Source organism: Typha latifolia, chromosome 9, assembly GCF_019914945.1.
Source record: "Typha latifolia isolate L0001 chromosome 9, TyphaL0001v2, whole genome shotgun sequence".
In the NCBI taxonomy this organism is placed as follows: domain Eukaryota; kingdom Viridiplantae; phylum Streptophyta; class Magnoliopsida; order Poales; family Typhaceae; genus Typha; species Typha latifolia.
In genome coordinates, this window is record NC_133094.1 from 7,333,662 (window position 1) to 7,356,086 (window position 22,425).

Here is a 22,425-nt window from a genome sequence, read left to right on the forward strand (position 1 = left end):
GATCCTCAACCATTGTAGCAGTCCTCGGAACCTCCATAGCTTCCCATGCAACGGAGACCTTGTCGACAAACCACGAAGGTTTGGATGCACCATTCCCGATTCCTGCAGAAACGGCGAAGAGTCCAACTTCAAGGCAGCAATTTCCTCCGGCGAGCTCCACAGTTGGAAGTGTTTTTTTGACGTCAGAATGGAGTTCTTCGACGAGTTGACAACCGTGCGAACTACTGTTGAATGGAGGAAGACCACACATGGTCGCTGGATATCCCTCGTCAGGAATCCTCATCAGTGGTGAGGGAGATGATCCGAAACCGCGAGTTCCGACACTTGGCCCGCCTTACACCACCTCCCTTTGCAACCACGGCGAGTCGGCAACTAGGAAGAAATCGCATATGGTCTCCAACAACCTTCCACCATTCTCCTCGGTCAATCGACAGTCGACCGCGACAGCGTCGTCACTTGCAATGACATTGCAATTCCCCGCCAAGCTACAACTCAAAGGAGAAGGCTGTGATCTTACACCCATGGCAGCACCGACTGCTGATAGTCCCGTAAAGACCTCGCGGGCTGCTGCTTTCCTCACCCAGACAGCTAAAAGCTTCCTGCCATGGCTACGATAAGACAGAGAAGGAGATGAAGATTTCATTTTTTGGGCCAACTTCGGCCTTCCATCGCCAACGACGGCCGCCACACCGTCGGCAACCCTGCTAAAGCAACTACTAGAGGTGGTCACTACTCAGCCAAGGCTGACACGTGCCAAGGCAACTCTTATGGCAACGGCTAGTGGAGATGAAATTATGGGAGAAATATTAGGGGCTTCAAATTTTTTTGAAAACCCTAAGTGGTTAGAATTTCAAGATGGCTACATGGTTGGGCTTGACCAGGTGGACATGAGCTGGGTTGGACCTATGAGCCAAAGGGGTCAAGTCGAGCGTGAGTCATCTCTGGACTTCGAAACTCAATTAAGTCAACTAAGGGACATGATCAGAAACCCTCTACTTCACTTAAGACGAGTTTGCTTATGCCAGGATACATTTGACTTGGATCCTAATTCATGGAGTGGGCAGAACAATTATGAGCACAACCAACAATCAGTTCGGCTATTTGAACCTAACTTGAGTCACTAGGAGGACCTAATATGGATCCACCAACTACATCTAACTCGACCTCCCGAGCGCAATCGGATGCACCAGATTTCTATTGCTGAACTAACATTGAGTCAATTGGTTCAACCACCCGAGACCAAGTGGACTCAATGTAGACGGACCCAAATTCTACCTTGGGCTAGTAGGAGTACAAGTATCCAAGCTCGACTAAAGATGACCCCCCCTTTGAGGTAGTTTTTGGTCGCACTTCCCTTGTCTTGCGTGCCTACGATAGACTTGCGGCGGCAGATAGGACCGAGCTTGACTTGAAACTTGCTGATAGAGATGAAACCTTGAGATGGCTCAAGATGCACTTAGTAACAGCCCAACAACGGTGGGCCACGAAACTCCTTGGGTATAACTACGAATTAGTCTACAAAAAAGGGATCTAGAATCGGGCGACCGATGCCCTTTCGTGCCAACCGGACACAAGTGAGCTTGCCGCTTTTTCAGCACTAACATTTCCTTTATTTTCAGATATGTGGGGAACAAATGTAGAAGATCATACCATGGAGAAGCTTGAGTCAGAGTTCAAAGATCACTTCCCAAATTTCAAACCTTGAGGACAAGATTGCGGAAGCGTGGAGGATTGATACGATTCGGACTTCACCAATGTCGTCTCGAGCATGGATTCACTTTAGGAGTGTCTTTGTTTCTTGTTTTAATGTTTAATTTCCAAGAAAATAAGTTTTCTGTAAGTCGCGTTCGAACGTGGGTGGAGTGAGTTCGAACGCGGTTGTGAACGGGTTGTGAGAGTGTCCATTGTGCGTTCAAACGCCCCGTTCGAACGCACTGTGAACGCCTGCATCACATTTGCAAATCCTAAGAAGTGGGAAACAGGCGCATTCGATGGAGCGTTCGAACGCCTACATCGCATTCGCAAATCCAGAGAAGAGCAAACTCGGTGTGTTCGAACGCGGTCGGACGCGTTCGAACGCGGTCGGACGCGTTCGAACGCGGTCGGCGAAATTGTATTGTTTAGGGTTAATTTTGAGTTGTTGGTTAGCCTCTAAAAGGATGTGGATGGCAACCAGAGGTAATTATTGATTATTGAAGAATTGAGTTTCGCCTTGCCTCATTCGTCTTCTTCGCTCCCGTTCTCTCAATCCCTGGTGACGCCGCTTCTAACCTCCCTCGACCGGCCAATCACCCTAGTCCCTTAGGGGTGGCCCTCTCCTCCCCCTTCTTCCAATCTATCCAACACTTGCCCTAACCCTTCCATCAACCATAACCCTTCCACCACCACTTTTCACCAGTGCCACCCCATTAATGCCAATCCATCTCCAACCATCATCATCTAGGATCTCGTGCCTCCATCCACGGATCCTGATCAAACCCCCCCTGATGTTCATCCACTAATTAGATGATATCTCGAGATCCCCACATCTAATTCACCTGAAACTTGATTTGTTGGAAAGCTTTTTTCTGGGGCTACAATGTATCAAAATTTTCACGTCGATTTAATGGCGGCATCTTTTGGGATCTTATTACAAAGTTTTGTGGCAGAATCAGTCCAGATCTGAGAATTGGAAGAGATCGAACCTTAGCCTAAGGGGAGATCGTATCAATATCTCGTGGGTGACTATAACAGAAACTGGGATGAGTCCATTTGAAGTTGTTCATGGTTTTAAAGTTTGCAAACATTTAGATCCTTTGCTCTTGTCATCTCATGCTAATCTCTAAGTTTGTCAAAGCATTTGCACATCATGTTCATTCATTGCATTAGGAGATCACCAAGCGAATTGAGGCGAGCAATCTCCAGTATAAAATAAATGTCGATTTGCACAAGTGTGCCAAGGAGTTTAATATAGGAGATCGTGTTATGATTCGTGTCAAATTCAAACGGTTCCCTTCAAGATCTATTCGAAAGTTGCATGCTCGTAGTGCAGAATCTTTCTAAGTTCTAAAATGTGTAAGTTCTAATGCTTATGTCATTAACATTTCCTCTAATTACGGCATTAGTTCTAAGTAATGAGAACTAAGTGGCTTACAGATCGCCTATGAGCATCCCTACTGGACTTAGCTATAAGAAAAGGTATAAGCTATTTTAGATGATCAAATAACATCTACTATAGAAAGGTTGACTGGAGTCTAACTGTACGTCGATCACTTGCGAGGAGTTATAGCAGCTTGACCATGAAATCTTGGAGTACTATCAGAGCCATCCACACCCTCACTCGATTGGGTCGAGTATCTTCCACCATAGGAGAGTTGGTGCGGACACCACTATTCGTCACATTTATTCTCATAGGCCCAAAAGAGCTACATCCGTAGCTCTCTAGCTTAATGAGAGTTTTGACTAGTCTTAGATGGCTATTTTTATCATTTTGCTTTGCTTTGCCTATATAAAGCTTGTAATCCTCTCTTTTCAATTAATAATATTTTGAGAGTTTTGATAGATTGAGTGTTTGTCAGTAGATTCCAAGGTCAGTAGACTCCAACACCCCCAGTTGATAAATTCCCCAGTTTTAGTTGCTTTTACTACATTTTCTTTTCAATTCTGTGATCAAGGAGTTTATCCTGCATCACTAGCTAGATTAAACCCCGATACATTCTTAACCAAAACTGATACGATTCGGACTTCACTGACGTCGTCTCGAACATGGATTCACTTTAGGAGTGTTTTTATTTCATGTTGTAGTGTTTAATTTCCATTAAAATAAGTTTTCTGTAAGTCGCGTTCGAACGCGGGTGGAGTGAGTTCGAACGCACTGTGAACACCTGCATCGCGTTCACAAATACCGACAGGCGTGTTCGATCGCGCGTTCGAACGCCTGCATCGCGTTCGCAAATCCAGAAGAGCGAACTCGGTGCGTTCAAACGCGGTCGGGCGAGTTCGAACGCGGTCGACGAAAATTGTGTTTTTAGGGTTAATTTGAGTTGTTGGTTAGCCTATAAAAGGATGTGGTAGGCAACCAAATTGATTATTGATTATTAAGATTGAGTTTTGCCTTGCCTCCTTCGTCTTCTTCGCTCCCGTGCTCTCAATCCCCGGCGACGCCGCTTCTAACCTCCCTCGTCCGGCTAATCACCCTAGTCCCTTAGGGGTGGCCCTCTTCTCCCTCTTCGTCCAATCTATCCAACACTTGCCCTAATCCTTCCATCAACCACAACCCTTCCACTATCACTTTTCACCGGTGCCACCACATTAACGCCAGTCCACCATCCACCATTACCTAGGATCTCGTGCCTCCATCCATGGATCCAAAACAAAGCATCCTGATGTTCGTCCACTAAACGAATGATATCTCGAGATCCCCAACTCTGATTCGCCTGAAACTTGATTTGTTGGAAAGCTCGTTTCTGGACCTACAATATATCAAAATTTCACGTCGATCCGATGGCGAAATATTTTGGGATCTTATTTCAAAGTTCCGTACCAGATCTAGTCCAGATCAAGAATTGGAAGAGATCGACCCTTCACCAAAAAGGCGAGATCGTATCAGAGCTCCATAGCCAGAGGCGTGATCATATCAAGCTGGTATCAGAGCCACCGTTCCTGAGACAAGCGCTTCCAATGACGACAACCAGATCCATGGCTGCACGGCGAGATGATGAAGAAGAGATTCTCCCAATAGAGGAGGGAGAAACGATTACAGGGACTTCCACCCGTGGAACCGCCCGATCTAATCAGAATACGGAAGAACCTAGCGTTCAAGCCGTGTTGGAGTCTCTTTCATAGCAAATGGCCATCAACAACCAGATGATGATGGAGATGATGCGGGAACTACGGGCGACAAGGGAAGCAACGGCGAACGGGAAAGCACCATCAACCCCACGATGCGAGTCCACCCCCTTGAACCAACCGCCACTGGTTCAGCCTTTGCAACCACAAGAGCTGCTGCTACCACCACCCTATGGGTAGAGGCAAGCAAGGATGGTTACACCAGGTCCAGTTGCAAGTGAACCCATCCGACGGGTGAACCACTATGGAGACCGCCTTGGAGATCAAGATCCGTGGGCGGGTCAATACGATCCGGAACCACGGCAAGTTAATCAAAACCGAAGGAGGGATCATCAACCCTTCATGGTGCATCCTCCCCCGGTTAGACAAGGACATGATCCAGAACGAGACAATGGCATCCGTGGACAAGTCGTGCATCTCGAATTCCCCAACTTCAAAGGTGGCGACCCAATCGATTGGTTGTATAGGGCGAAGCAATTCTTTGCATACCAAGGAACGGCGGAAGAGTACAAGGTGACGCTTGCGAGCTTCCACCTTGAGGATGTGGCGCTTCATTAGTTTCGAGCAGCCAATGCCACTGAGGCTATCGAAACTTAGGCTGAATTTTGCGCCGATATCACACAGCGATTTGGAGCATTGGGATATGAAGACTTTGATGCTCTCCTCTCAAAGACGGTGCAAAAGACCACGGTTGGGTCATGCCAAAAAGAATTTGAGAGGATTAGTAGCCGATGTCATCCACCATGGACGGATCAGCAACTTCGCAGCACCTTCATCTCCGGGCTGCGAGGTGACATACAAGCCAATGTGAGGGCTTTAAGGCCTAGAACCTTAAAGAAGGCCTTCGAAGATGCGGTACTTATGGAAGACAAACATAGGGCCATGAAGATACACTTGAAACAGAGTTGGATGAGCCAAGGAAGCCGCAATCAAGCTCAACCAAACATAGCGGCGGGAAATACTATCGAAGTACCAAGGGTTGCTGCTACAGTGGTACCTCCTCGAGCACCCTTGAAGCCATCCCAAGATGTGAAGTATGCACCTAGAGGTTTGGGACGAGCACTCACACCAGCCCAAGTAGAAGAAAGAAGAGCCAAGGGCCTATGCTTCCGTTGTGATGAGAAGTTTGTACCCGGGCATCGCTGCGCTAAACCGATGGGATCGGTGATGCTAATCGATAGATTGGAGGAAGCGAAGGACGAGTTTGCAGCTGAAGGTGCAGATGTGGCTAGACATCAAGGAGAAGAAGCTGAGGAGCAACCCATGGAGGACATGATAGCCGAAATCTCCCTCCACGCCTATTCGGGGACAGCTGCGCCAAAGACCTTGCGGGTGAACGGGGTAGTCAAGAAAACCACAGTGAGAATCTTGATTGACACCGGGTCCACCCACAACTTCATTGACAAGAGGCTCCTTAGGAAGATTGGGCTCGAGTCGGAACCCACGGAAGGGTTTGATGTGATGATTGGAGATTGCACTACATTGCGAGCAGATTTTATTTGTGGAGGTGTGGAATTGAAGGTGCAAGGCCAAACTTTCACATTGGACCTTTATCCGTTGGCCTTGCAAGGTGCCAATATTATTTTGGGGACCCAATGGCTTCGAAGCTTGGGGCCCGTGACATTTGATTTTACAAGCCTCACATTGACGTTTTGGAGAAATGACAAGAGAGTGCTGCTAGATGGAAGCCAACAGCTGCTTGAACTTCCAAATGAAGGGGTCGCAAGGGAACTCGCTTCTTTCTCGGCGCCCACCTTCCCTTTCTTCTCAGATCTGCGGAGAGCTAGTGCAGAGGATAGTGAGCTGGTCCCAACTTATGGAGGAGTTGAGAGAGAACCCCTCAGGCCACCCCGAGCACGAGGAGCGTGATGGGTTAGTACTAGAGTGCGGGCGAATCAAGGTACCCCGGAACGAAGAGCTACGGAGACTATTGATGGCACACTTCCATGATACTCCTATAGCAGGGCATGAAAGGGTATTACGTACCTACAAGCGGCTGGCCCAAAACTGTACATGGACAGCGATGAAGACGGACGCGAAGAAGTATGTGCGTGAATGTCAAATCTACCAACGAGTCAAATCGGAGGCACTCAAGCCTAGCGGGCTGCTACAACCACTACCTATACCAGAGCGTATTTGGGAGGATATCTCCATGGACTTCATCGAGGGGCTGCCGGAGGTTCGGGGACAATCGGTGGTGTTTGTTGTGGTGGATAGACTGAGCAAATATGCTCATTTCATAACATTGTCTCACCCGTTTTCAGCAAAAAGGGTTGCTGAAATTTTTATTCGGGAAGTGGCACTTTTGCATGGGATGCCTAGGACGATCGTGTCAGACCGGGATCGCATCTTCATCAGTGAGTTTTGGTCCGAGTTCTTCAGATTGCAAGGGACTCAAATCAACCTGAGTTCAGCTTATCACCCCGAGACGGATGGCCAAACCGAGGTGGTGAATCGCGGATTGGAGCAATACTTGCGATGCTTTGTGGCGGAACGACCAAAGGATTGGGTCAAATTCCTTCCATAGGTTGAGTGGTCATACAATACTACTCATCACTCTAGCATCGGCATGACCCCCTTTGAGGCGGTTTATGGGCGCACTCCCCCTGTCTTACGTGCCTATGATAGACTCGCGGCGGCGGATAGGACCGAGCTTGACTTGGAGCTTGCTGATCGAGATGAAACATTGAGACTACTCAAGACTCACCTAGCCACAGCCCAAAACCGCATGAAGCAAACTCATGGCAAAGGCCGACGTGAGCGAGAATTTGAGGTGGATCAATTGGTGTTCGTTCGAGCTCAACCGTATTGGCAATTCACATTGAGACCAATTTTGAACCAAAAGTTGGGTTACAAATACTACGGTCCATACCGAGTGCTACAACGAATCGGTCCAGTAGCTTACCGGTTGGACCTACCTGAAGGAACCAGGATACATCCGGTCTTCCATGTATCAGCATTGAAGGCCCAGATCGGGCCTAACCATGTGGTGGGTTCGGCCTTACCCGAACTAATGGAGGAGGATGGCCCCACTGAACCGATCCGAGTATTAGGCCATAGGAGAAGACGCCATGGGACCAGATTAGAGACTGAAGTGCTAATTGAGTGGCTGGGCAAATCTACTGACGAGTCTACCTGGGAGCTAGAGTTAGATATCAGGGATCGCTTTCCAAACTTCAAACCTTGAGGACAAGGTTGCAGAAGCGTGGTGGATTGATACGATTCGGACTTCACCGACGTCGTCTCGAGCATGGATTCACTTTAGGAGTGTTTTTATTTCATGTTTTAGTGTTTAATTTCCATTAAAATAAGTTTTCTGTAAGTCGCATTCGAACGCGGGTGGAGTGAGTTCGAACGCAGTTTGTAAACGGGGTTGTGAACGTGGTGAAGAGAATGTACTGTGCGTTCGAACGCGGTGCGTTCAAACGCACTGTGAACGCTTGCATCGCGTTCGCAAATATCGACAGGCGCGTTCGATCGCGCGTTCGAACGCCTGCATCGCGTTCGCAAATCCAGAAGAGCGAACTCGGTGCGTTCAAACGCGGTCGGGCGAGTTCGAACGCGGTCGACGAAAATTGTGTTTTTAGGGTTAATTTGAGTTGTTGGTTAGCCTATAAAAGGATGTGGTAGGCAACCAAATTGATTATTGATTATTGAGATTGAGTTTTGCCTTGCCTCCTTCGTCTTCTTTGCTCCCGTTCTCTCAATCCTCGGCGACGCCACTTCTAACCTCCCTCGTCCGACTAATCACCCTAGTCCCTTAGGGGTGGCCCTCTTCTCCCCTTTCGTCCAATCTATCCAACACTTGCCCTAATCCTTCCATCAACCACAACCCTTCCACCATCACTTTTCACCGGTGCCACCACATTAACGCCGGTCCACCATCCACCATTACCTAGGATCTCGTGCCTCCATCTACGGATCCAAAACAGAGCATCCTGATGTTCGTCCACTAAACGAACGATATCTCGATATCCCCAACTCCGATTCGCCTGAAACTTGATTTGTTGGAAAGTTTCTAGACCTACAATATATCAAAATTTCACATCGATCCGACGGCGGAATATTTCGGGATCTTATTTCAAAGTTCTGTGCCAGATCTAGTCCAGATCAAGAATTGGAAGAGATCGACCCTTCACCAAAAAGGCGAGATCGTATCAAGCTGGTATCAGAGCTCCATAGCCAGAGGCGTGATCGTATCAAAAATGTACCAAACAATCCATCATTAAGCCCATAGTAAATCAATGATAATATCCGCACCATCCTATCCAAGAATAACATACATTCCTTTTTCAACATCTTTCAGATAGAAAGAAAATGCAATTTGCAATGACATATCAATTTCGGAATACTATATCACTTTGTAAGTAAAAGTTTAATGCTTCGAGGACACTTAAGAATATAATTGCGTTATGACATATTGATACACTTAGTTATGATCTTTTCTTATTGCATTAGTTGTTTATTTTCATTAAAATAAAATTCCTGTAGGTCACGTTCGAACGCAGGTGGAGTCGCGTTCAAAAGCCCTTGTGAATGCCTGCGTTTGAATGCCTTGTGAACGCCCGCTTTCGAACGCCTGTGTCGCATTTGTAAATCCAGAGAATGGGCTTTTGGAGTGCGTTCGAATGCGATTAGGCACGTTTGAACGCGATCGACGGGAATCCTCTAAAATTAGGGTTTCATATTGTTTTAGGACTTGTTGGCTAGCCTCTATAAATATGTGGATGGCAGCTAACATTTTATTATGCTATTGGATTATTGACTTCTTGCCTCCTATTTCTCTCTAGACTTCTCCCTCCTCCCTCTTCACCATCCTTCCACATCTACCATTAGCAAGGTTTCTCATCGCTTCTAATCTCCCTCGACTGTCGAGCCACCCCACTTCTTTGGGATCTCGACCACTTCATTCCCCCCGTCTACTTCCCTTAATCACTTCCACAATCCACCCTCATCTCCACACCCATTTATAACCCTAAAATCCACTCCACTCGTCACCACCATCATCACCCACGTTATTCCGTGTTTTTGTCCCTGCTACAGTTTGAATCTGCAAAGGGAATATTAAAGTTGTAGATTAGGAAGTTACGGATCCAACACAATTGGTTTCGTAATTTTCTGACTACTGAAGAATATCTGACAAATATTTTCCCACGATTGCGCGGACTACTTCTTATAATAAATTCAGATCTTAAAGAATTGTTCCGTAGCCGATCTTTTGGTTCCAGATCCTATCAATTTGGTATCAAAGCCTATTATTTGGTATCAGAGTTTAACAATTGGTATCAGAGCCTTAACAATTTGGTATCAGAGCTTAACAAAGTGGTATCAGAGCCTATTATTTGGTATCAGAGCTTAACAAATTGATATCAAAGTCTATCAAATTGGTATCAGAGCCCATCAATTGGTATTAGAGTCATCAAATTGGTATCAGAGCCCATCAATTGGTATCAGAGCCTATCACATATGTGGGGCTTAACAAATTTAGGAATCAACAAAATAGAAAGGAGCAAAGCAAGCGTGATCTAATTTTAACAAATCTTTTTGACAACATTGAGCAGGTGCAGGATGTGGAGGGAGTAGAACTATGTGGGTCACTAAAAAATGTGGTGGCTGTTGCAGCAGGTCTCAAGCATATGTCCTCTCGTATAATCCTTGGTTTATTTAGTTTCCCATAAGCTTAGATTATCATGGTAATTTGCAGGTCTTGTTGATGGCTTGGACATGGGAAATAACACCAAGGTTTGCAATTTAGTGAAGATAAAATGGGAAATGATTAAGGTGACTTCTCTAAATAATGGATGTACACTATTAGGCCGCAATAATGAGGATTGGTTTGAGAGAGATGCGTCCTTTCTCCAAGTTGTTGTTTTCTTCGGTTAAGGACAGCACTTTCTTTGAGAGCTGTGGTGTGGCTGATCTGATAACAACATGCTGTAAGTATTTCAAATCTTATGTTGTTGTATCTTCAGACAACTGGTGCTCAACACCATTGATTATGAGATTGCAGTTGGTGGAAGAAACAGAAAAGTTGCTGAGGCCTTTGCAAGAAGCGGCGGAAAAAAGTATTAATTCATATATATTCAAGTTCCTGAATCTTACCTGTTTCAGATTGATCGAAAACAAATCTGACAAAAACTTCTCCTTTGTTTCAATGTTAGGTCTTTCAATGAGCTGGAGGCAGAACTACTGCAAGGCCAAAAACTACAGGTAAAATTGACAAAGTTAATGGATTTTAGCTGATTTTCATTTAAAAGAACCTTCACCAACAACAATAAGCTAGTATCAACGGTTGCAACATTATAATGAAGAAAGTACCACCAAATCAGTCTAGTCTTTTAAAGGTTATTTGCAAACAGAAAATGCAAAGCTATCAGCAAATATCAGATTAAATGAAGAATCCACATGATGGATGATCCACTAGATACATGGATTTCAGTTATTAGTAGAATGAAGAAATAAAAGCAAAGAAATGTTCAGATCTAGAAGAAGATCAAACCAAGAAATAGTTTAACAAGTTATACAAGGTACAGTGATATTAAAAATATTACAATTTTAAGTTTGATGCATACTTGTTCCAGATAATCGCTTAGATAGTTAGATCATATGATATTGCCAACCTCTATACAAGGTATTGAAGAGAAAGATAATTGTTCTATAACCACATGAAATTTGACTGATGCAAGAAAGCAAGCTGTTATCATAGACAACTCTCTGCTACTGTTGTTACAATTATCAGAACACATGCAAAATGTTCAACTTTGTACTTCCGAGCAGTATCTTAAGCTACAATCTGATGATATTACAAAAATTAGCCCAAAAGAATTGCTAATTTCAAGTCAAGGTTTTCTTCAGAAGAAAAGCTAATATGAGCAAGAGTTGTAATGCAAGCCCTAGCTCTTGCTCGTATATTTAGAACTTTAGAGGTACATCTTTTCATTCTAACCCAACACCTTTTCCTTCTGATTCTAGAAAATTCATATGAGAAGCATATAATTAAAATAAAAGTATATGCAGGCATTACATTCCCAGTGATTTCATTATCAATGCTACAATAGTTGCCTGCTAAGCAAAAATGCTATGAATTACCTAGCCAGCAAGAAAGAGAAATCTTCAATAGAATTACCCTCTGAAAAAAGAATGAGTTCTAATTAGAACCGTAGTTGAGCATCATATGATGTGTATCTTTTACATTTTGGGAAACTGACATGATTTTGTAAATCTTTTAAGGGCGTATCCACAGCAAAAGAAGTATATGAAGTTTTGAGCTACCGAGGAGAGGTTGTTTCCACTCGACGTACACGAGATCTGCACTGGACAACTTCCAATCTCTCCGTTGTGGAGTGTTTCACTCAATATTATTGAACTTACTAGATGTAGTAGTACTTCTATATATCTCAAGCTCACAAAAGTGTGTGACACAAGAATATGTAACTCTTGTACTGTCTGGAGGAACTTAGTGGAACTATAATAGGCATTTACAGTCGAACTAGGTTGAAATATATTGAACTTTTATGATACAAAATCCAGGTCATTTTGCCTTGTGATCTTCAGATTTTTTTTCCTATCTGCTGCAGCTTACATTTAGTGAATGGTACATCGTGGGAAGTTCCACAGAGAATAATCAAGATGCCTATTACAAGACATAAAAGAATACTTGGAAAGCACTTATCTAAAATTTAAAGTCACCAATGAATGGATAAAAAGGGTCATGTTGTATGACTATTCCCGCGTATAATTATTTTATAGCAGGTTAAGTGATTTGCTTATACAAAGAGTTTTTCTTTTTCAACAATTGTCAGCTCAGACCTTCTCCTATATTTTTTCTGACATAAAAGGAAAATAAAAAAATAAGATCTATGAAATTGGCATCTCCCAGCGAATTCAAATACATGATCGCCACTTACATGTGAATTGAGAAGTTAATGTGAAGTTCGAATACATTCTCTTTTTTTTTTCTTTTTATTTGCATATTACTACCCATATTATAGTCTTATTGTAAAAAATTTCTGTCATATTTTCAAACAAAATACTTTTACAAGTGTGAAAAAACCACCTCCCGCGTAATTCATAAAGAATATTCTCATTATATATATAAAGTTTTTTTCCTAAAATGCTCCTCGTGTTTCTTCCGCAAAAATAGGAAAACGGAAGAGTAAAAACACGGAAGAGTAAAAACACTAGTGATAAGTTAGTAACACACTGAGAATGTCCGTTACGAACCAGGAAAGATGGCTCTTTGGAAAAATGTACCAGAAAAGCGAAATCGTCAAATCTATAAATATGACTACAGAGAATGTTTGCGATCATAAGGCTAAAATATCTAAAACCTCATAATTCCCATGTTGTGTTTCTAATATAAAGTTAGCTAGAAAAAGTATTCCATAAGATGCACAATACAAGATGATTGTTTCATAAATTCTGAAGTCAAGAAGTGCTATTTAGAAATATAGAATATGGAAATGAGTTGGCGCAAATTGAAGCACTCTACCAAAAGTATATTGAAGTTCCTTTTAATAAAAGAGGACAAGCATCTGATATGTTAAGACCAGGAAGACAATTGCAAGAATTAGTCTAGACAACTGATCAAAGTATTCATGGCACAGAACAACAGTAATATGCCATTCCCAAAATTATTTAGCAAAATAAAATAGTAAATGAAGTACAGACATCTTCCAACAATGGCATAAAGAAAGTTTGGTGCAACTAGAAAATCTTTTTCTACAAAGTAAAACGGGAAGATGTTTATGCAAGAGAATCTTGTTGTTTAGCTTGAGCCAGCAGTTCCTCTCTAACCCTCTTGATCTCCATCTCCCTTTCAAGTCTCTCTTTCTACAAGAGTAAAAACGAAAATAACTTCAGCACCTAGAAATATCTAAGCATGTATTCAGCAGCAATCATCTATATTTCCAATAACTTTCAGGGTAATACCAAGAAATCGCATGGCAATACTAAAATAACATACAATCTTCAATAAAAAGACAGACTAACCTGTTCAACTACTAAAAACAAAAGAAAGTCTAGCTAGATAGATGGCATTCATGCATTTTAAATTAGAAAAGGGGATACTCAACACTTACTGTTAATCGAATCAATATCAAATTGGCATATCTTACTACATCAATGCAATATGTTATTGCATTTACTAACAGTAAGGAGTAATACAATGGATAAAATCCAAGACAAAAATGAATTCTTTGAAGAGAAAGAGGGCCATCTCAAAAGATTCATCTTGGTTCCTAGTAAAATTTTGGGTTACTTACGCTTTGAGCCCCTCAACTATAGGTGATTGTCATTTTCATCCTCGTCTTTTCTTCTCTACAACTTGACCTCCTTAACTAAATATTCAAAATCATCAAATAATTCTGTTAGTTCACTGTTAGGGTTTCTAACAAAACATGTGGCACATGTTTGGCACATGACCTTACTATTGACGAAAGGCACCTATTCGAGCTCTTGTTCTCTTCTTCCTCCTCTTCCTCATGTTTCTCCTAAATTCTAACCCTATATATAAACCTCACCACCACAACCATCATCACTAACCCTTTTAATTCTCCTCTCCCAAAACCGAAACATGGATATAATCTTACCACCATCACAAACCCCTCTGACCATAGATCCCAAAATTGACCCCAAAATAGACCGATCTGGATCGAGCTCGGTCATAACCGATTTGATCCGAACCCGAAATCAGTCTAGGATCAATCGTATCGATCGGTTTCGGCCCTATTAGCCGATCCGTATCGGTTGAAAATAATAAAATCAGCTGAAATTAATTTTTTTTTAAGATTCAAGTTGAATCTAAAATGTAGCTAACCTAGGAGACTAGTAATTTATGTCATCAACTATCTTCTTTTTAAATTTTTAATTTTTACTCTCTATCTTGTTACGAGTCAGATCTGAACTAATCCGGAAGTAAGAAAATTATAAGAATTTAAGTGATGGTAGCCTAATGAGATAGGATTTTAATGGCACTGGTTTCATATCAATCGAATATCTGGATGAAAAAAAATTAATTAAAATAGTATAGCAAGGTCAGAACGGGGCAAAACGATATCTAACGTTGCGGCAGTCGTCGAAGGGTGGTGGACGGCAGTACCCAGCTGCTGAAGAAAGGTGGTGGTTAGAGTTTGGATGCTTAAAAAAATTCTATAATTCTATAATTATGATCTACTCCTATAAAGATAAAGATGATCTAACAGCTACGATAAAAACGATAAATACAATAATAAAAAAATAACTAAACTCAATTAATTCTCAATGCTTGGATTAATAAAGTGCCCCTCTATATATAAAGGTCGAGTATAATGAGTCCTAATCAAACTTAGCCCTAAAGACTTATACGACTCGAATTAGGACTTGCCTTTGAGGCTTATATGATTTAATTGAAATTACTTTAGTAGCTTACATAACTTAATTAAACTTGCCTAAGTGGCTTACATGACTTAACTAAACTTAACTTAAGGGACATAAGCATGAATCAATTAAAAGATAAATAGGTTCGATTCATCGAGCCCAATGTTCCTATAATGTGATCCAATCTAACCCGGTTCGCATCATATCTCTCACATGCACTCTCCTCCTACTTTCACATGCACTCTCCTCGTACTCTCACACTTCACCGAGCACATTTGATGGTTGATCCAATGAGCTCCTTTGGCTAGTCCACACTTTGGTGAACTCGGATGAGTCTTTTTCTCATTTCTCATTTCCTTCTTTCTTACCCATTTTTTAGCTCCTCTTTTCTTACTGCCATAGAACAACAATGAAAAGAGATCTCTCTCTTCATGTTGTTATGTAATAGTAATCTACGAGTATAAAAATTTATCTAATTAAAGTCAAATTTCATTATAATTATAAGTGAGTTTTTTCTTTAGATTTTAGGCTTCATATATGACTAATTTTCTTATTTTTCTATTATTTTCTATAAATTTTAGAAATTTTTCTATACTTTAAATTGTATTTAGAATTTATGTAATTAAAAATAGTCTGATAAGATACGAGCGGTCAATACGTATTGTTTTTTCTAACGACCAATCATGATTCTAATACCGAGTTTCAGAACCTTGCCTCTAACTATTTCTCTTTCTCCCAGACCCAACCACACACTAATCGCATTGCCAATAATCCCTCAATAACCTTTTAACTTATCCTTGGAATCACAATGATCTCTAATCATAGTGATTATATTTGCTACAGTAGTAGATGTTTTAGGGGCATAATAGTTATTTTATAACTTCCACTGACACTATCAAGGGCTTGATGATTTTGAATAGTTGAGAGGAAATTGTAGAGAAAAGAAAAAGAGTGAAAGTAAAAATCACCTATAGTTAAAGAGGTCAAAGAGTAATTATCCCAAAAGTTTTTTTTCATTTGGAACAATCAAGAGATGGCAGGAAAACTGAAAAGCAAAATTCATATTCTTTAGAGGTCGTTTGGTTGAGAGGAACAAGTAATTTATTCCAGAATAAAGCTCATTTATTCTAAACAAATTATGCCAAATGTGGGATGAGGCTTTGGAATAGGAAAATTAAATAAACCCTCTTATTCCAGATATTTTCATCTCAAGGTTTAGTTGGGATAAAAAGTTTAGAATATCTCACTTATTCCAAAACACAAATGACTAATTTGTCATCATTTATTTATGTACTACTTAAGATTAATATATTAATTATTATGGTTTAGATTCAGATTGAACAATGTGATATGACCATAATATACTTGGTAATATATTAGAATATATTTATAGCAAAAAAAATTTTGACATGGGATGTACATTTGTGATGCTATTTATGAGAGTATTTATATTGAGTAAATTATGATGAATTTATGTCAAATTATCTTTTGCCCAAGAATTGTAAAAATAACCATGAGAAGATAATACAATAATTGTAAAATAAAAGTTGTAAATAAAATTAGAATTTATATTTCAGCATTGTCCTCGAAGAGCAAAACTTCTCATGCCAATGAGGTGCCTACACAGAGACTAACCTCATAGAGTTCAACTCCCATTCTCAACCCAGCAAAAGGAAAGGGTAGCAAACTAAGGGATGCAAAAACTGCGAGGCCCACAAAGACAGAGGAATGAAGAGAAAAGAGACATGGGTACAGCTTGGTAACGAGAAAGGATGAGGCAGAAGATGAAATAGCTTTTACATTAGATTCTAATCAGATTTAATCTATTAGTGTTTATACTGTTAGAAGGCAAATTCGTCGAACGTCAAACACATTCAAATCATGTGGACAACCTTAGATTTAATGTACATAACTTAGAATTTGGGTCGAAGAAAATCAAGTTCCAGGTTCGTTCTCAACATTTGATCAAAAACTGTTCAAACAGCCTAAATGTCATTCGAACATCAGAATGAAACCCTAATACTCTTTGAAGGCGACAACCACTATTCGACGAGCGTGCGAACGACAAATGAGCACTAGATGCAAGTAGCCACTGTTTGAAGGATGTTTGACTGCCAGAAAACAAACCCTATAGGATCTCTTAGAGGCATTCGAACGGTAGTCCCGACGTTCCAATGCTGACACTGGATAGAGATGGTTTGGAGGAGCTTCATGGATATTTTGAGCCAAACATCTCTTGGAATCTTTTCACAATATAAAAGGGAACATTTGTGACTTAGTTATTAAACCTTCTTTCTCAAAGAAAACCCTAGGAGCCACCAAGAAGAGTGAGGAAGTCCGTCACAAAACCAAGAACATTTCTACAATGGAGCTTGGTAAAAGATCTCGACGGACTTCAATCATTTCTCCCACCAACATGAAGAGATGAACCTAGTCAGAGGGCAAGCTAATCCGAGACCGAGGGGCAAGCTATTGCAAGACGGAGTAGTTAACTGTGAGTGCCTAGTGGGAGGCCTGGATTTATGAATTAACCATGTAATATTAAAATAGATTTGATTTTGGTTCAACTCATGGTTTTTCATCTCTAGAATACGGGAGGATTTTCCACATAAATATCACCTTGTTTGTTCGATGATTTGAGCCTATCTTGTTTTTTTTTTTCATTGATAGAATGTTTGTAAACCATGCTCTAGTGTGTTAGATCTCTATTTGCAACATCATTTGCATTATCCGACACTCGTTGGATACTTGTTGGACACATATCAAACACTTCTAATTGTTTTGTCACGTATTAGCATTATCATTTTTTACTTTCTGCTATTGTGTAAATTTTGTTTTTCTCTCACGAAACTTTCCTTATATGTCCATGATGTTCTTAAATGGTCATACTATTTACTAGACTATGATCTCATCTAAGTAGACTTCCAAAGAGCATTCATATACCTCTTTTTAGGGGTCGAGAGCAACCAGCCATCAAGTACTAAACAAAGATTATGTGGCAACCATTTCATAGTGGGCTGACATCTTCCTGGAAACCATGGTTCCCCATTTTGGATGAAATCCACTCCAAAATATTGGCTAGTTTCAATGGGGTATCGATCGATCGGCCAAGTTTTGGCCGTTTAGACCAAAACGAACCAAATCATGAGAGAGAAAGGAAGAAAAAGGAGGATAGCAAGAAGAGAAGAGAGTGATAGAGAGGAGGGGTAGGGAACTCATCAGAGAGAGGTCAACGGAGCTAGATCTACGTTGGAGGAGTTTGCCAGACATTGATGAAGCCAAAACTACGTCGTAGGAGTTCGCTTAGGAGAGGGAGTAGAAGAGGAAGATAAGAGTGCGTCAAAGGGGGAGAAGGAGAGCTTTGAGGGGATCAAAGTGTTTTTTTGAAATGAGTGAGAGTGAGAAAAGAGATGAGGAGATGAAAGAGAAAGTGAGTGAGAAAAGAGATGTGGAGATGGAAGAGAGAGTGAGAGTGAGAAAAGAGATGAGGAGATAGGAGAGAGAGTTAGTGAAAGAGTTAGTGAGAGAGAGAGATAGAAATTCTTCTTTTATTCTTATGAGGAAAGAGAGAATGTTGGTAGAAACTAGAGAAGGAGAGAGATTAAGATTAAGAAAATAGAATTTTTATTTTTATTTTTTAGACTATAAATATGAATAATTTCTATTTATATTTTATTATTACTTTTTCTAAAACTTTTATTATTTTCTTTATTTTAAAAATTATTTTTAAACATAGGCCAATACGGACAACTGATACCACCATACCATCAATACGTATCATTTGTTTAGACGGTCAATTCCAATTCCAAATCTGATCCTAATCCCGAACTCGATACTTAAAACTTTGCTATAAACAACAACAAAGTAAAGCACTCACTCTTCTATTTATTTATTTTACCATGTCCTAAATGTATTATATCCTATTTTTTCACTCTTGCCAAATGCAATGGAATCTTTAATCATATTTATATATAGTTTTGCAAATGACTATTGTTAAGCTATCAATGCATCACCTAGGTATATTTGTCTCTTAAGATACTCAAAGTTAAATCCTAGAATGTTCTACAGTAAATATAGGGGAAAAAATGGTAGTACCATAATATCAGTTCAACAAATACATTAATGGTTTTCCAACGGATTGAAAGCATTCATGACTCATCAAGAAAAATGCTTAATAAGAAAAGATCTTCACACAAACTGTAGACAATGATATAGTCAGAATGGGTATAATGACATTTTATGGAAAATACCAAATCAATGTTGCAGTTTTCACATGAATATCATAACTGTTTGAACTGAATGCAGCACAAGTAATAAGCTAGAACACTTTAATATGAACTTAAAAGTTCAGTCATCAGAAACAGGTAATTTCAAGTGGTTAAAAAGTAGTACTGGCGAGAATTTGCACAAAACTAGATACTATATTAGCCCAAATTATTAATAATTTTGATTGTTCACTAAAGAAACTTTTATTGTTAAATACACCTAGATCATCTTACAAACAAAGGGGTTTGAAAATCTGTAATGATAAAGAGGAAGATTTGTCGTGTCCATATCCTTTTTTTTTTTTAAATTTGCCATGTCGCCGTGTCCATATTGTATCGTGTCCGTATCGTACCAATGAGTAAAATAAAGATCTGAGTCTGAGAAATGAAAAACTTCAACAGAATTTCCACCACAAAGCCAATTTGTTAAAGAATGAAATGCAGCTCTGAGGGTTTCCTATTGCAATTGCTAATAGCTCAAATAAATACAGAAGGCTGGAATATAGAGAGGAAAAACTCAAGTTTACATATATTCAACAGAAAGAAAGAAGAATTAAGAAACCATGAATAAAAAGAGGGAATAGATTTGGAAAAAAATATCAGCAATGCATTTAAAACTAAGATGCACTCAGGGCACTAAGATCCATTGTGTTGCCAGATGCGATAGCCTGATAGGGATTATCAAGGCACATGAGGGCGAAACCAGTGTGTTGATATATATGAGATAAGTAGATAAGATTATAAGATACTAATATTCAACTTAAACATTGGTATGATTAAAATATTACCCATTTATATTTCCTAAATGAAAAGTTCAATAGCTGGCTACTATGGACAATCATCATTGTTAGGCACAAGAGGCATTAGCTTGCTAACCAAAACTACAACTTGAAACATGGTTTTCTTCATTAAAAATATAAATAAATACCAATTGGTGCCTGAAACAGAAATTAGCAATAAGTCAACAAAAATGGCCAGACAGTCAATATCAGTAATTTATAACATATACTTAAACAAAAGTACCATGAGACCTTGAAAACCATTGCATTTAAGGGATCAAGGTAAACTTAGTGACGGACGCAAAACATGATTAAACTTAGAGACTGAAGCATAGCCTCTAAACCTAGAAAATTTTGTCCTTATATGATAGTAAAGAAACACAAAGTGGTCAAATGTGTCAGTAAAGGGTAGAGTGCATTATTTGAATATCAAATGGTCAACTCAGTAGAGCTACACAGAGAAGCAAAGCATGCCCCTATGTATTATCTCTCATTTTATGGAAAAAAGATGACAGAGATTACCATAAAAAGAGAGTCTAATTCATTAAACAAAGAAGTTTCTAAGAAAATGTTATTAAGATTTAAAAGAGAAGGACTGCACAGAACAGGGGGGGGGAAGTGCAGCTTATATATGAAAAAACCCAGCTTAAAGAAAATTGCAATCAACAAAGAAATAAGAAGTTCCAAATTAAAGTTTTAATTTAAAATATTAGAGGTCTTTGATGACAGAGAGAAAGGGAGAGAAGCTTTTATATTGCAAAATTCTGTCAATTATATGCGGTTACATTTCAACAGTCCAAATTGGTAAATTCATTCAATAAATGAGGAATATTGGTACATGCACAAGGAATCAGTAGGAAAATTCCAGCATTCCAGTAGAAATTTAAAAGATAAGGTGAAAATGGTAATCACTTTTGGTAATTTCTCCTTCACAAAACCAATCTAGGCATTATGAAAATATTGAAGCTAAAAATTACCCAGAAGTATTACATTCATCCTGGACTAAATAGGAGAAACGAGCTAAGAAAAGGTAAGAGAAAGACATGAGGTTTGGTTATCTAAATAAATGCATTGAGAAGAATAACAAGAATTTCAATAAAAATTCTTCTAGTGATCAGGGCTTTTCGGTCTGTATTATCAAAATGCCTCAATAAGATCGACTGCTACGATTAGATCTCTTATTCCATCCACGAACTGAATGCCGTGACAGATCGTTAGTATAATTAGATATCTTATTCCTCTATATAGAATAGAAGCAACCCTTTACCTAATTTCATAACCCTAAAAATATAATTTCCTAGCAGCAAATGATTTCTCTATGTCATTGAATTCCATGGTTAACTATTCATATCAAATACTGGCAAGTCATCAAAAGATGGACATAGATTAGTACAACATCAATTTAACATTATGGATCTTGGTATATGCAGGGAGAGATAAAAAGACCTTCTCGTCCTGGTGGAGGGCGATCCAGACGTGAAGCTTGTCCATGGATTGCCAGAAGAGGAAAGCCCCGAAGGTCATCCCGAAGTAGGTGGCCATCTTCACCATCCTCCAAAATCCCTCGCTCCCAGTCTCACGTTAGGGAGTCGTTAAAGAAGGGAGGGCATCAATTTGGGAACGAGAGCGATATCGCATAGCAGTGCTCTGATTACAAATGGGGTGTAAACGAGCCGAGCTCGAGCGAGCTGACCTGAGCTCGGCTCGGCTCGAAATGACTGCAAATCGAGCTAGATTAATTCGAGTTGAAGCAACTCCAATGGCCCCCAACCCCCAAAGCCCAGCCCGAATATCCGAATTAAAACGGGCTAAGCACGGCCTGAGTCTAACTTGGGCCCAACCCAGCCCAGCCCTAGCTCGATTTAGTGATGGGTAGTACTAATTACGTCTTTGCAAAGCCTAGTATGGCCCAGGAGCCCGCCCACAACCGGCCGAACAGTCAAAAAATTTCAAGAAAATAAAGGCACTGAAGTAGCTACTCCAATTTTCCTCCCTTTTCCTCTTTTTTTTTTAATCCTTTACTTTTGGAGTTTGCACCGGCTCATTTTCTCGTATCTACATAGCTACATGAGAGTACATCATCCTAAGTGACATGACATTTATCTAATGTAATTCCCTCCATTTTCTAGAGGAAAGGAGAATATTTAATTAGAAAAAATTGGAGCCAAATTAGAAGCTCACGAGAGGCCAACTAAACA

At 40.3% G+C, this 22,425-nt stretch overlaps 2 protein-coding genes across 2 annotated transcripts; one reads left to right on the forward strand and one right to left on the reverse strand.

The window, feature by feature from the left end:
• The first annotated feature begins 248 nt into the window (after nucleotides 1–248).
• Nucleotides 249–12,361, forward strand: LOC140795074 (glycerol-3-phosphate dehydrogenase [NAD(+)]). Its single transcript, XM_073147441.1, is given in 8 exon segments — nucleotides 249–548; nucleotides 10,389–10,452; nucleotides 10,532–10,569; nucleotides 10,643–10,763; nucleotides 10,838–10,892; nucleotides 10,989–11,037; nucleotides 12,058–12,104; nucleotides 12,106–12,361. Coding segments are annotated over 8 exon segments (867 nt in total). The 3' UTR covers nucleotides 12,299–12,361.
• Nucleotides 12,362–13,294: 933 nt separating this feature from the next.
• Nucleotides 13,295–21,862, reverse strand: LOC140795702 (uncharacterized). Its single transcript, XM_073148426.1, has 2 exons — nucleotides 21,674–21,862; nucleotides 13,295–13,659 (listed from the first exon to the last, which is right to left on the reverse strand). The coding sequence occupies exons 1-2, from the start codon at nucleotides 21,776–21,778 to the stop codon at nucleotides 13,573–13,575; spliced, it is 192 nt and encodes a 63-aa protein (XP_073004527.1). The 5' UTR covers nucleotides 21,779–21,862; the 3' UTR covers nucleotides 13,295–13,572.
• Between the last annotated feature and the right edge of the window lie 563 nt (nucleotides 21,863–22,425).

Bases quoted from the DNA above. Each gene is read 5' to 3' on its own strand.
- LOC140795702 (XM_073148426.1), bottom strand. From the start codon at position 21,778: ATGGTGAAGATGGCCACCTACTTCGGGATGACCTTCGGGGCTTTCCTC. The intron at 13,660-21,673 runs GTCTTTTTATCT...TTACTCTTGTAG, and splicing joins CCCTCCACCAGGACGAGAAG to AAAGAGAGACTTGAAAGGGA.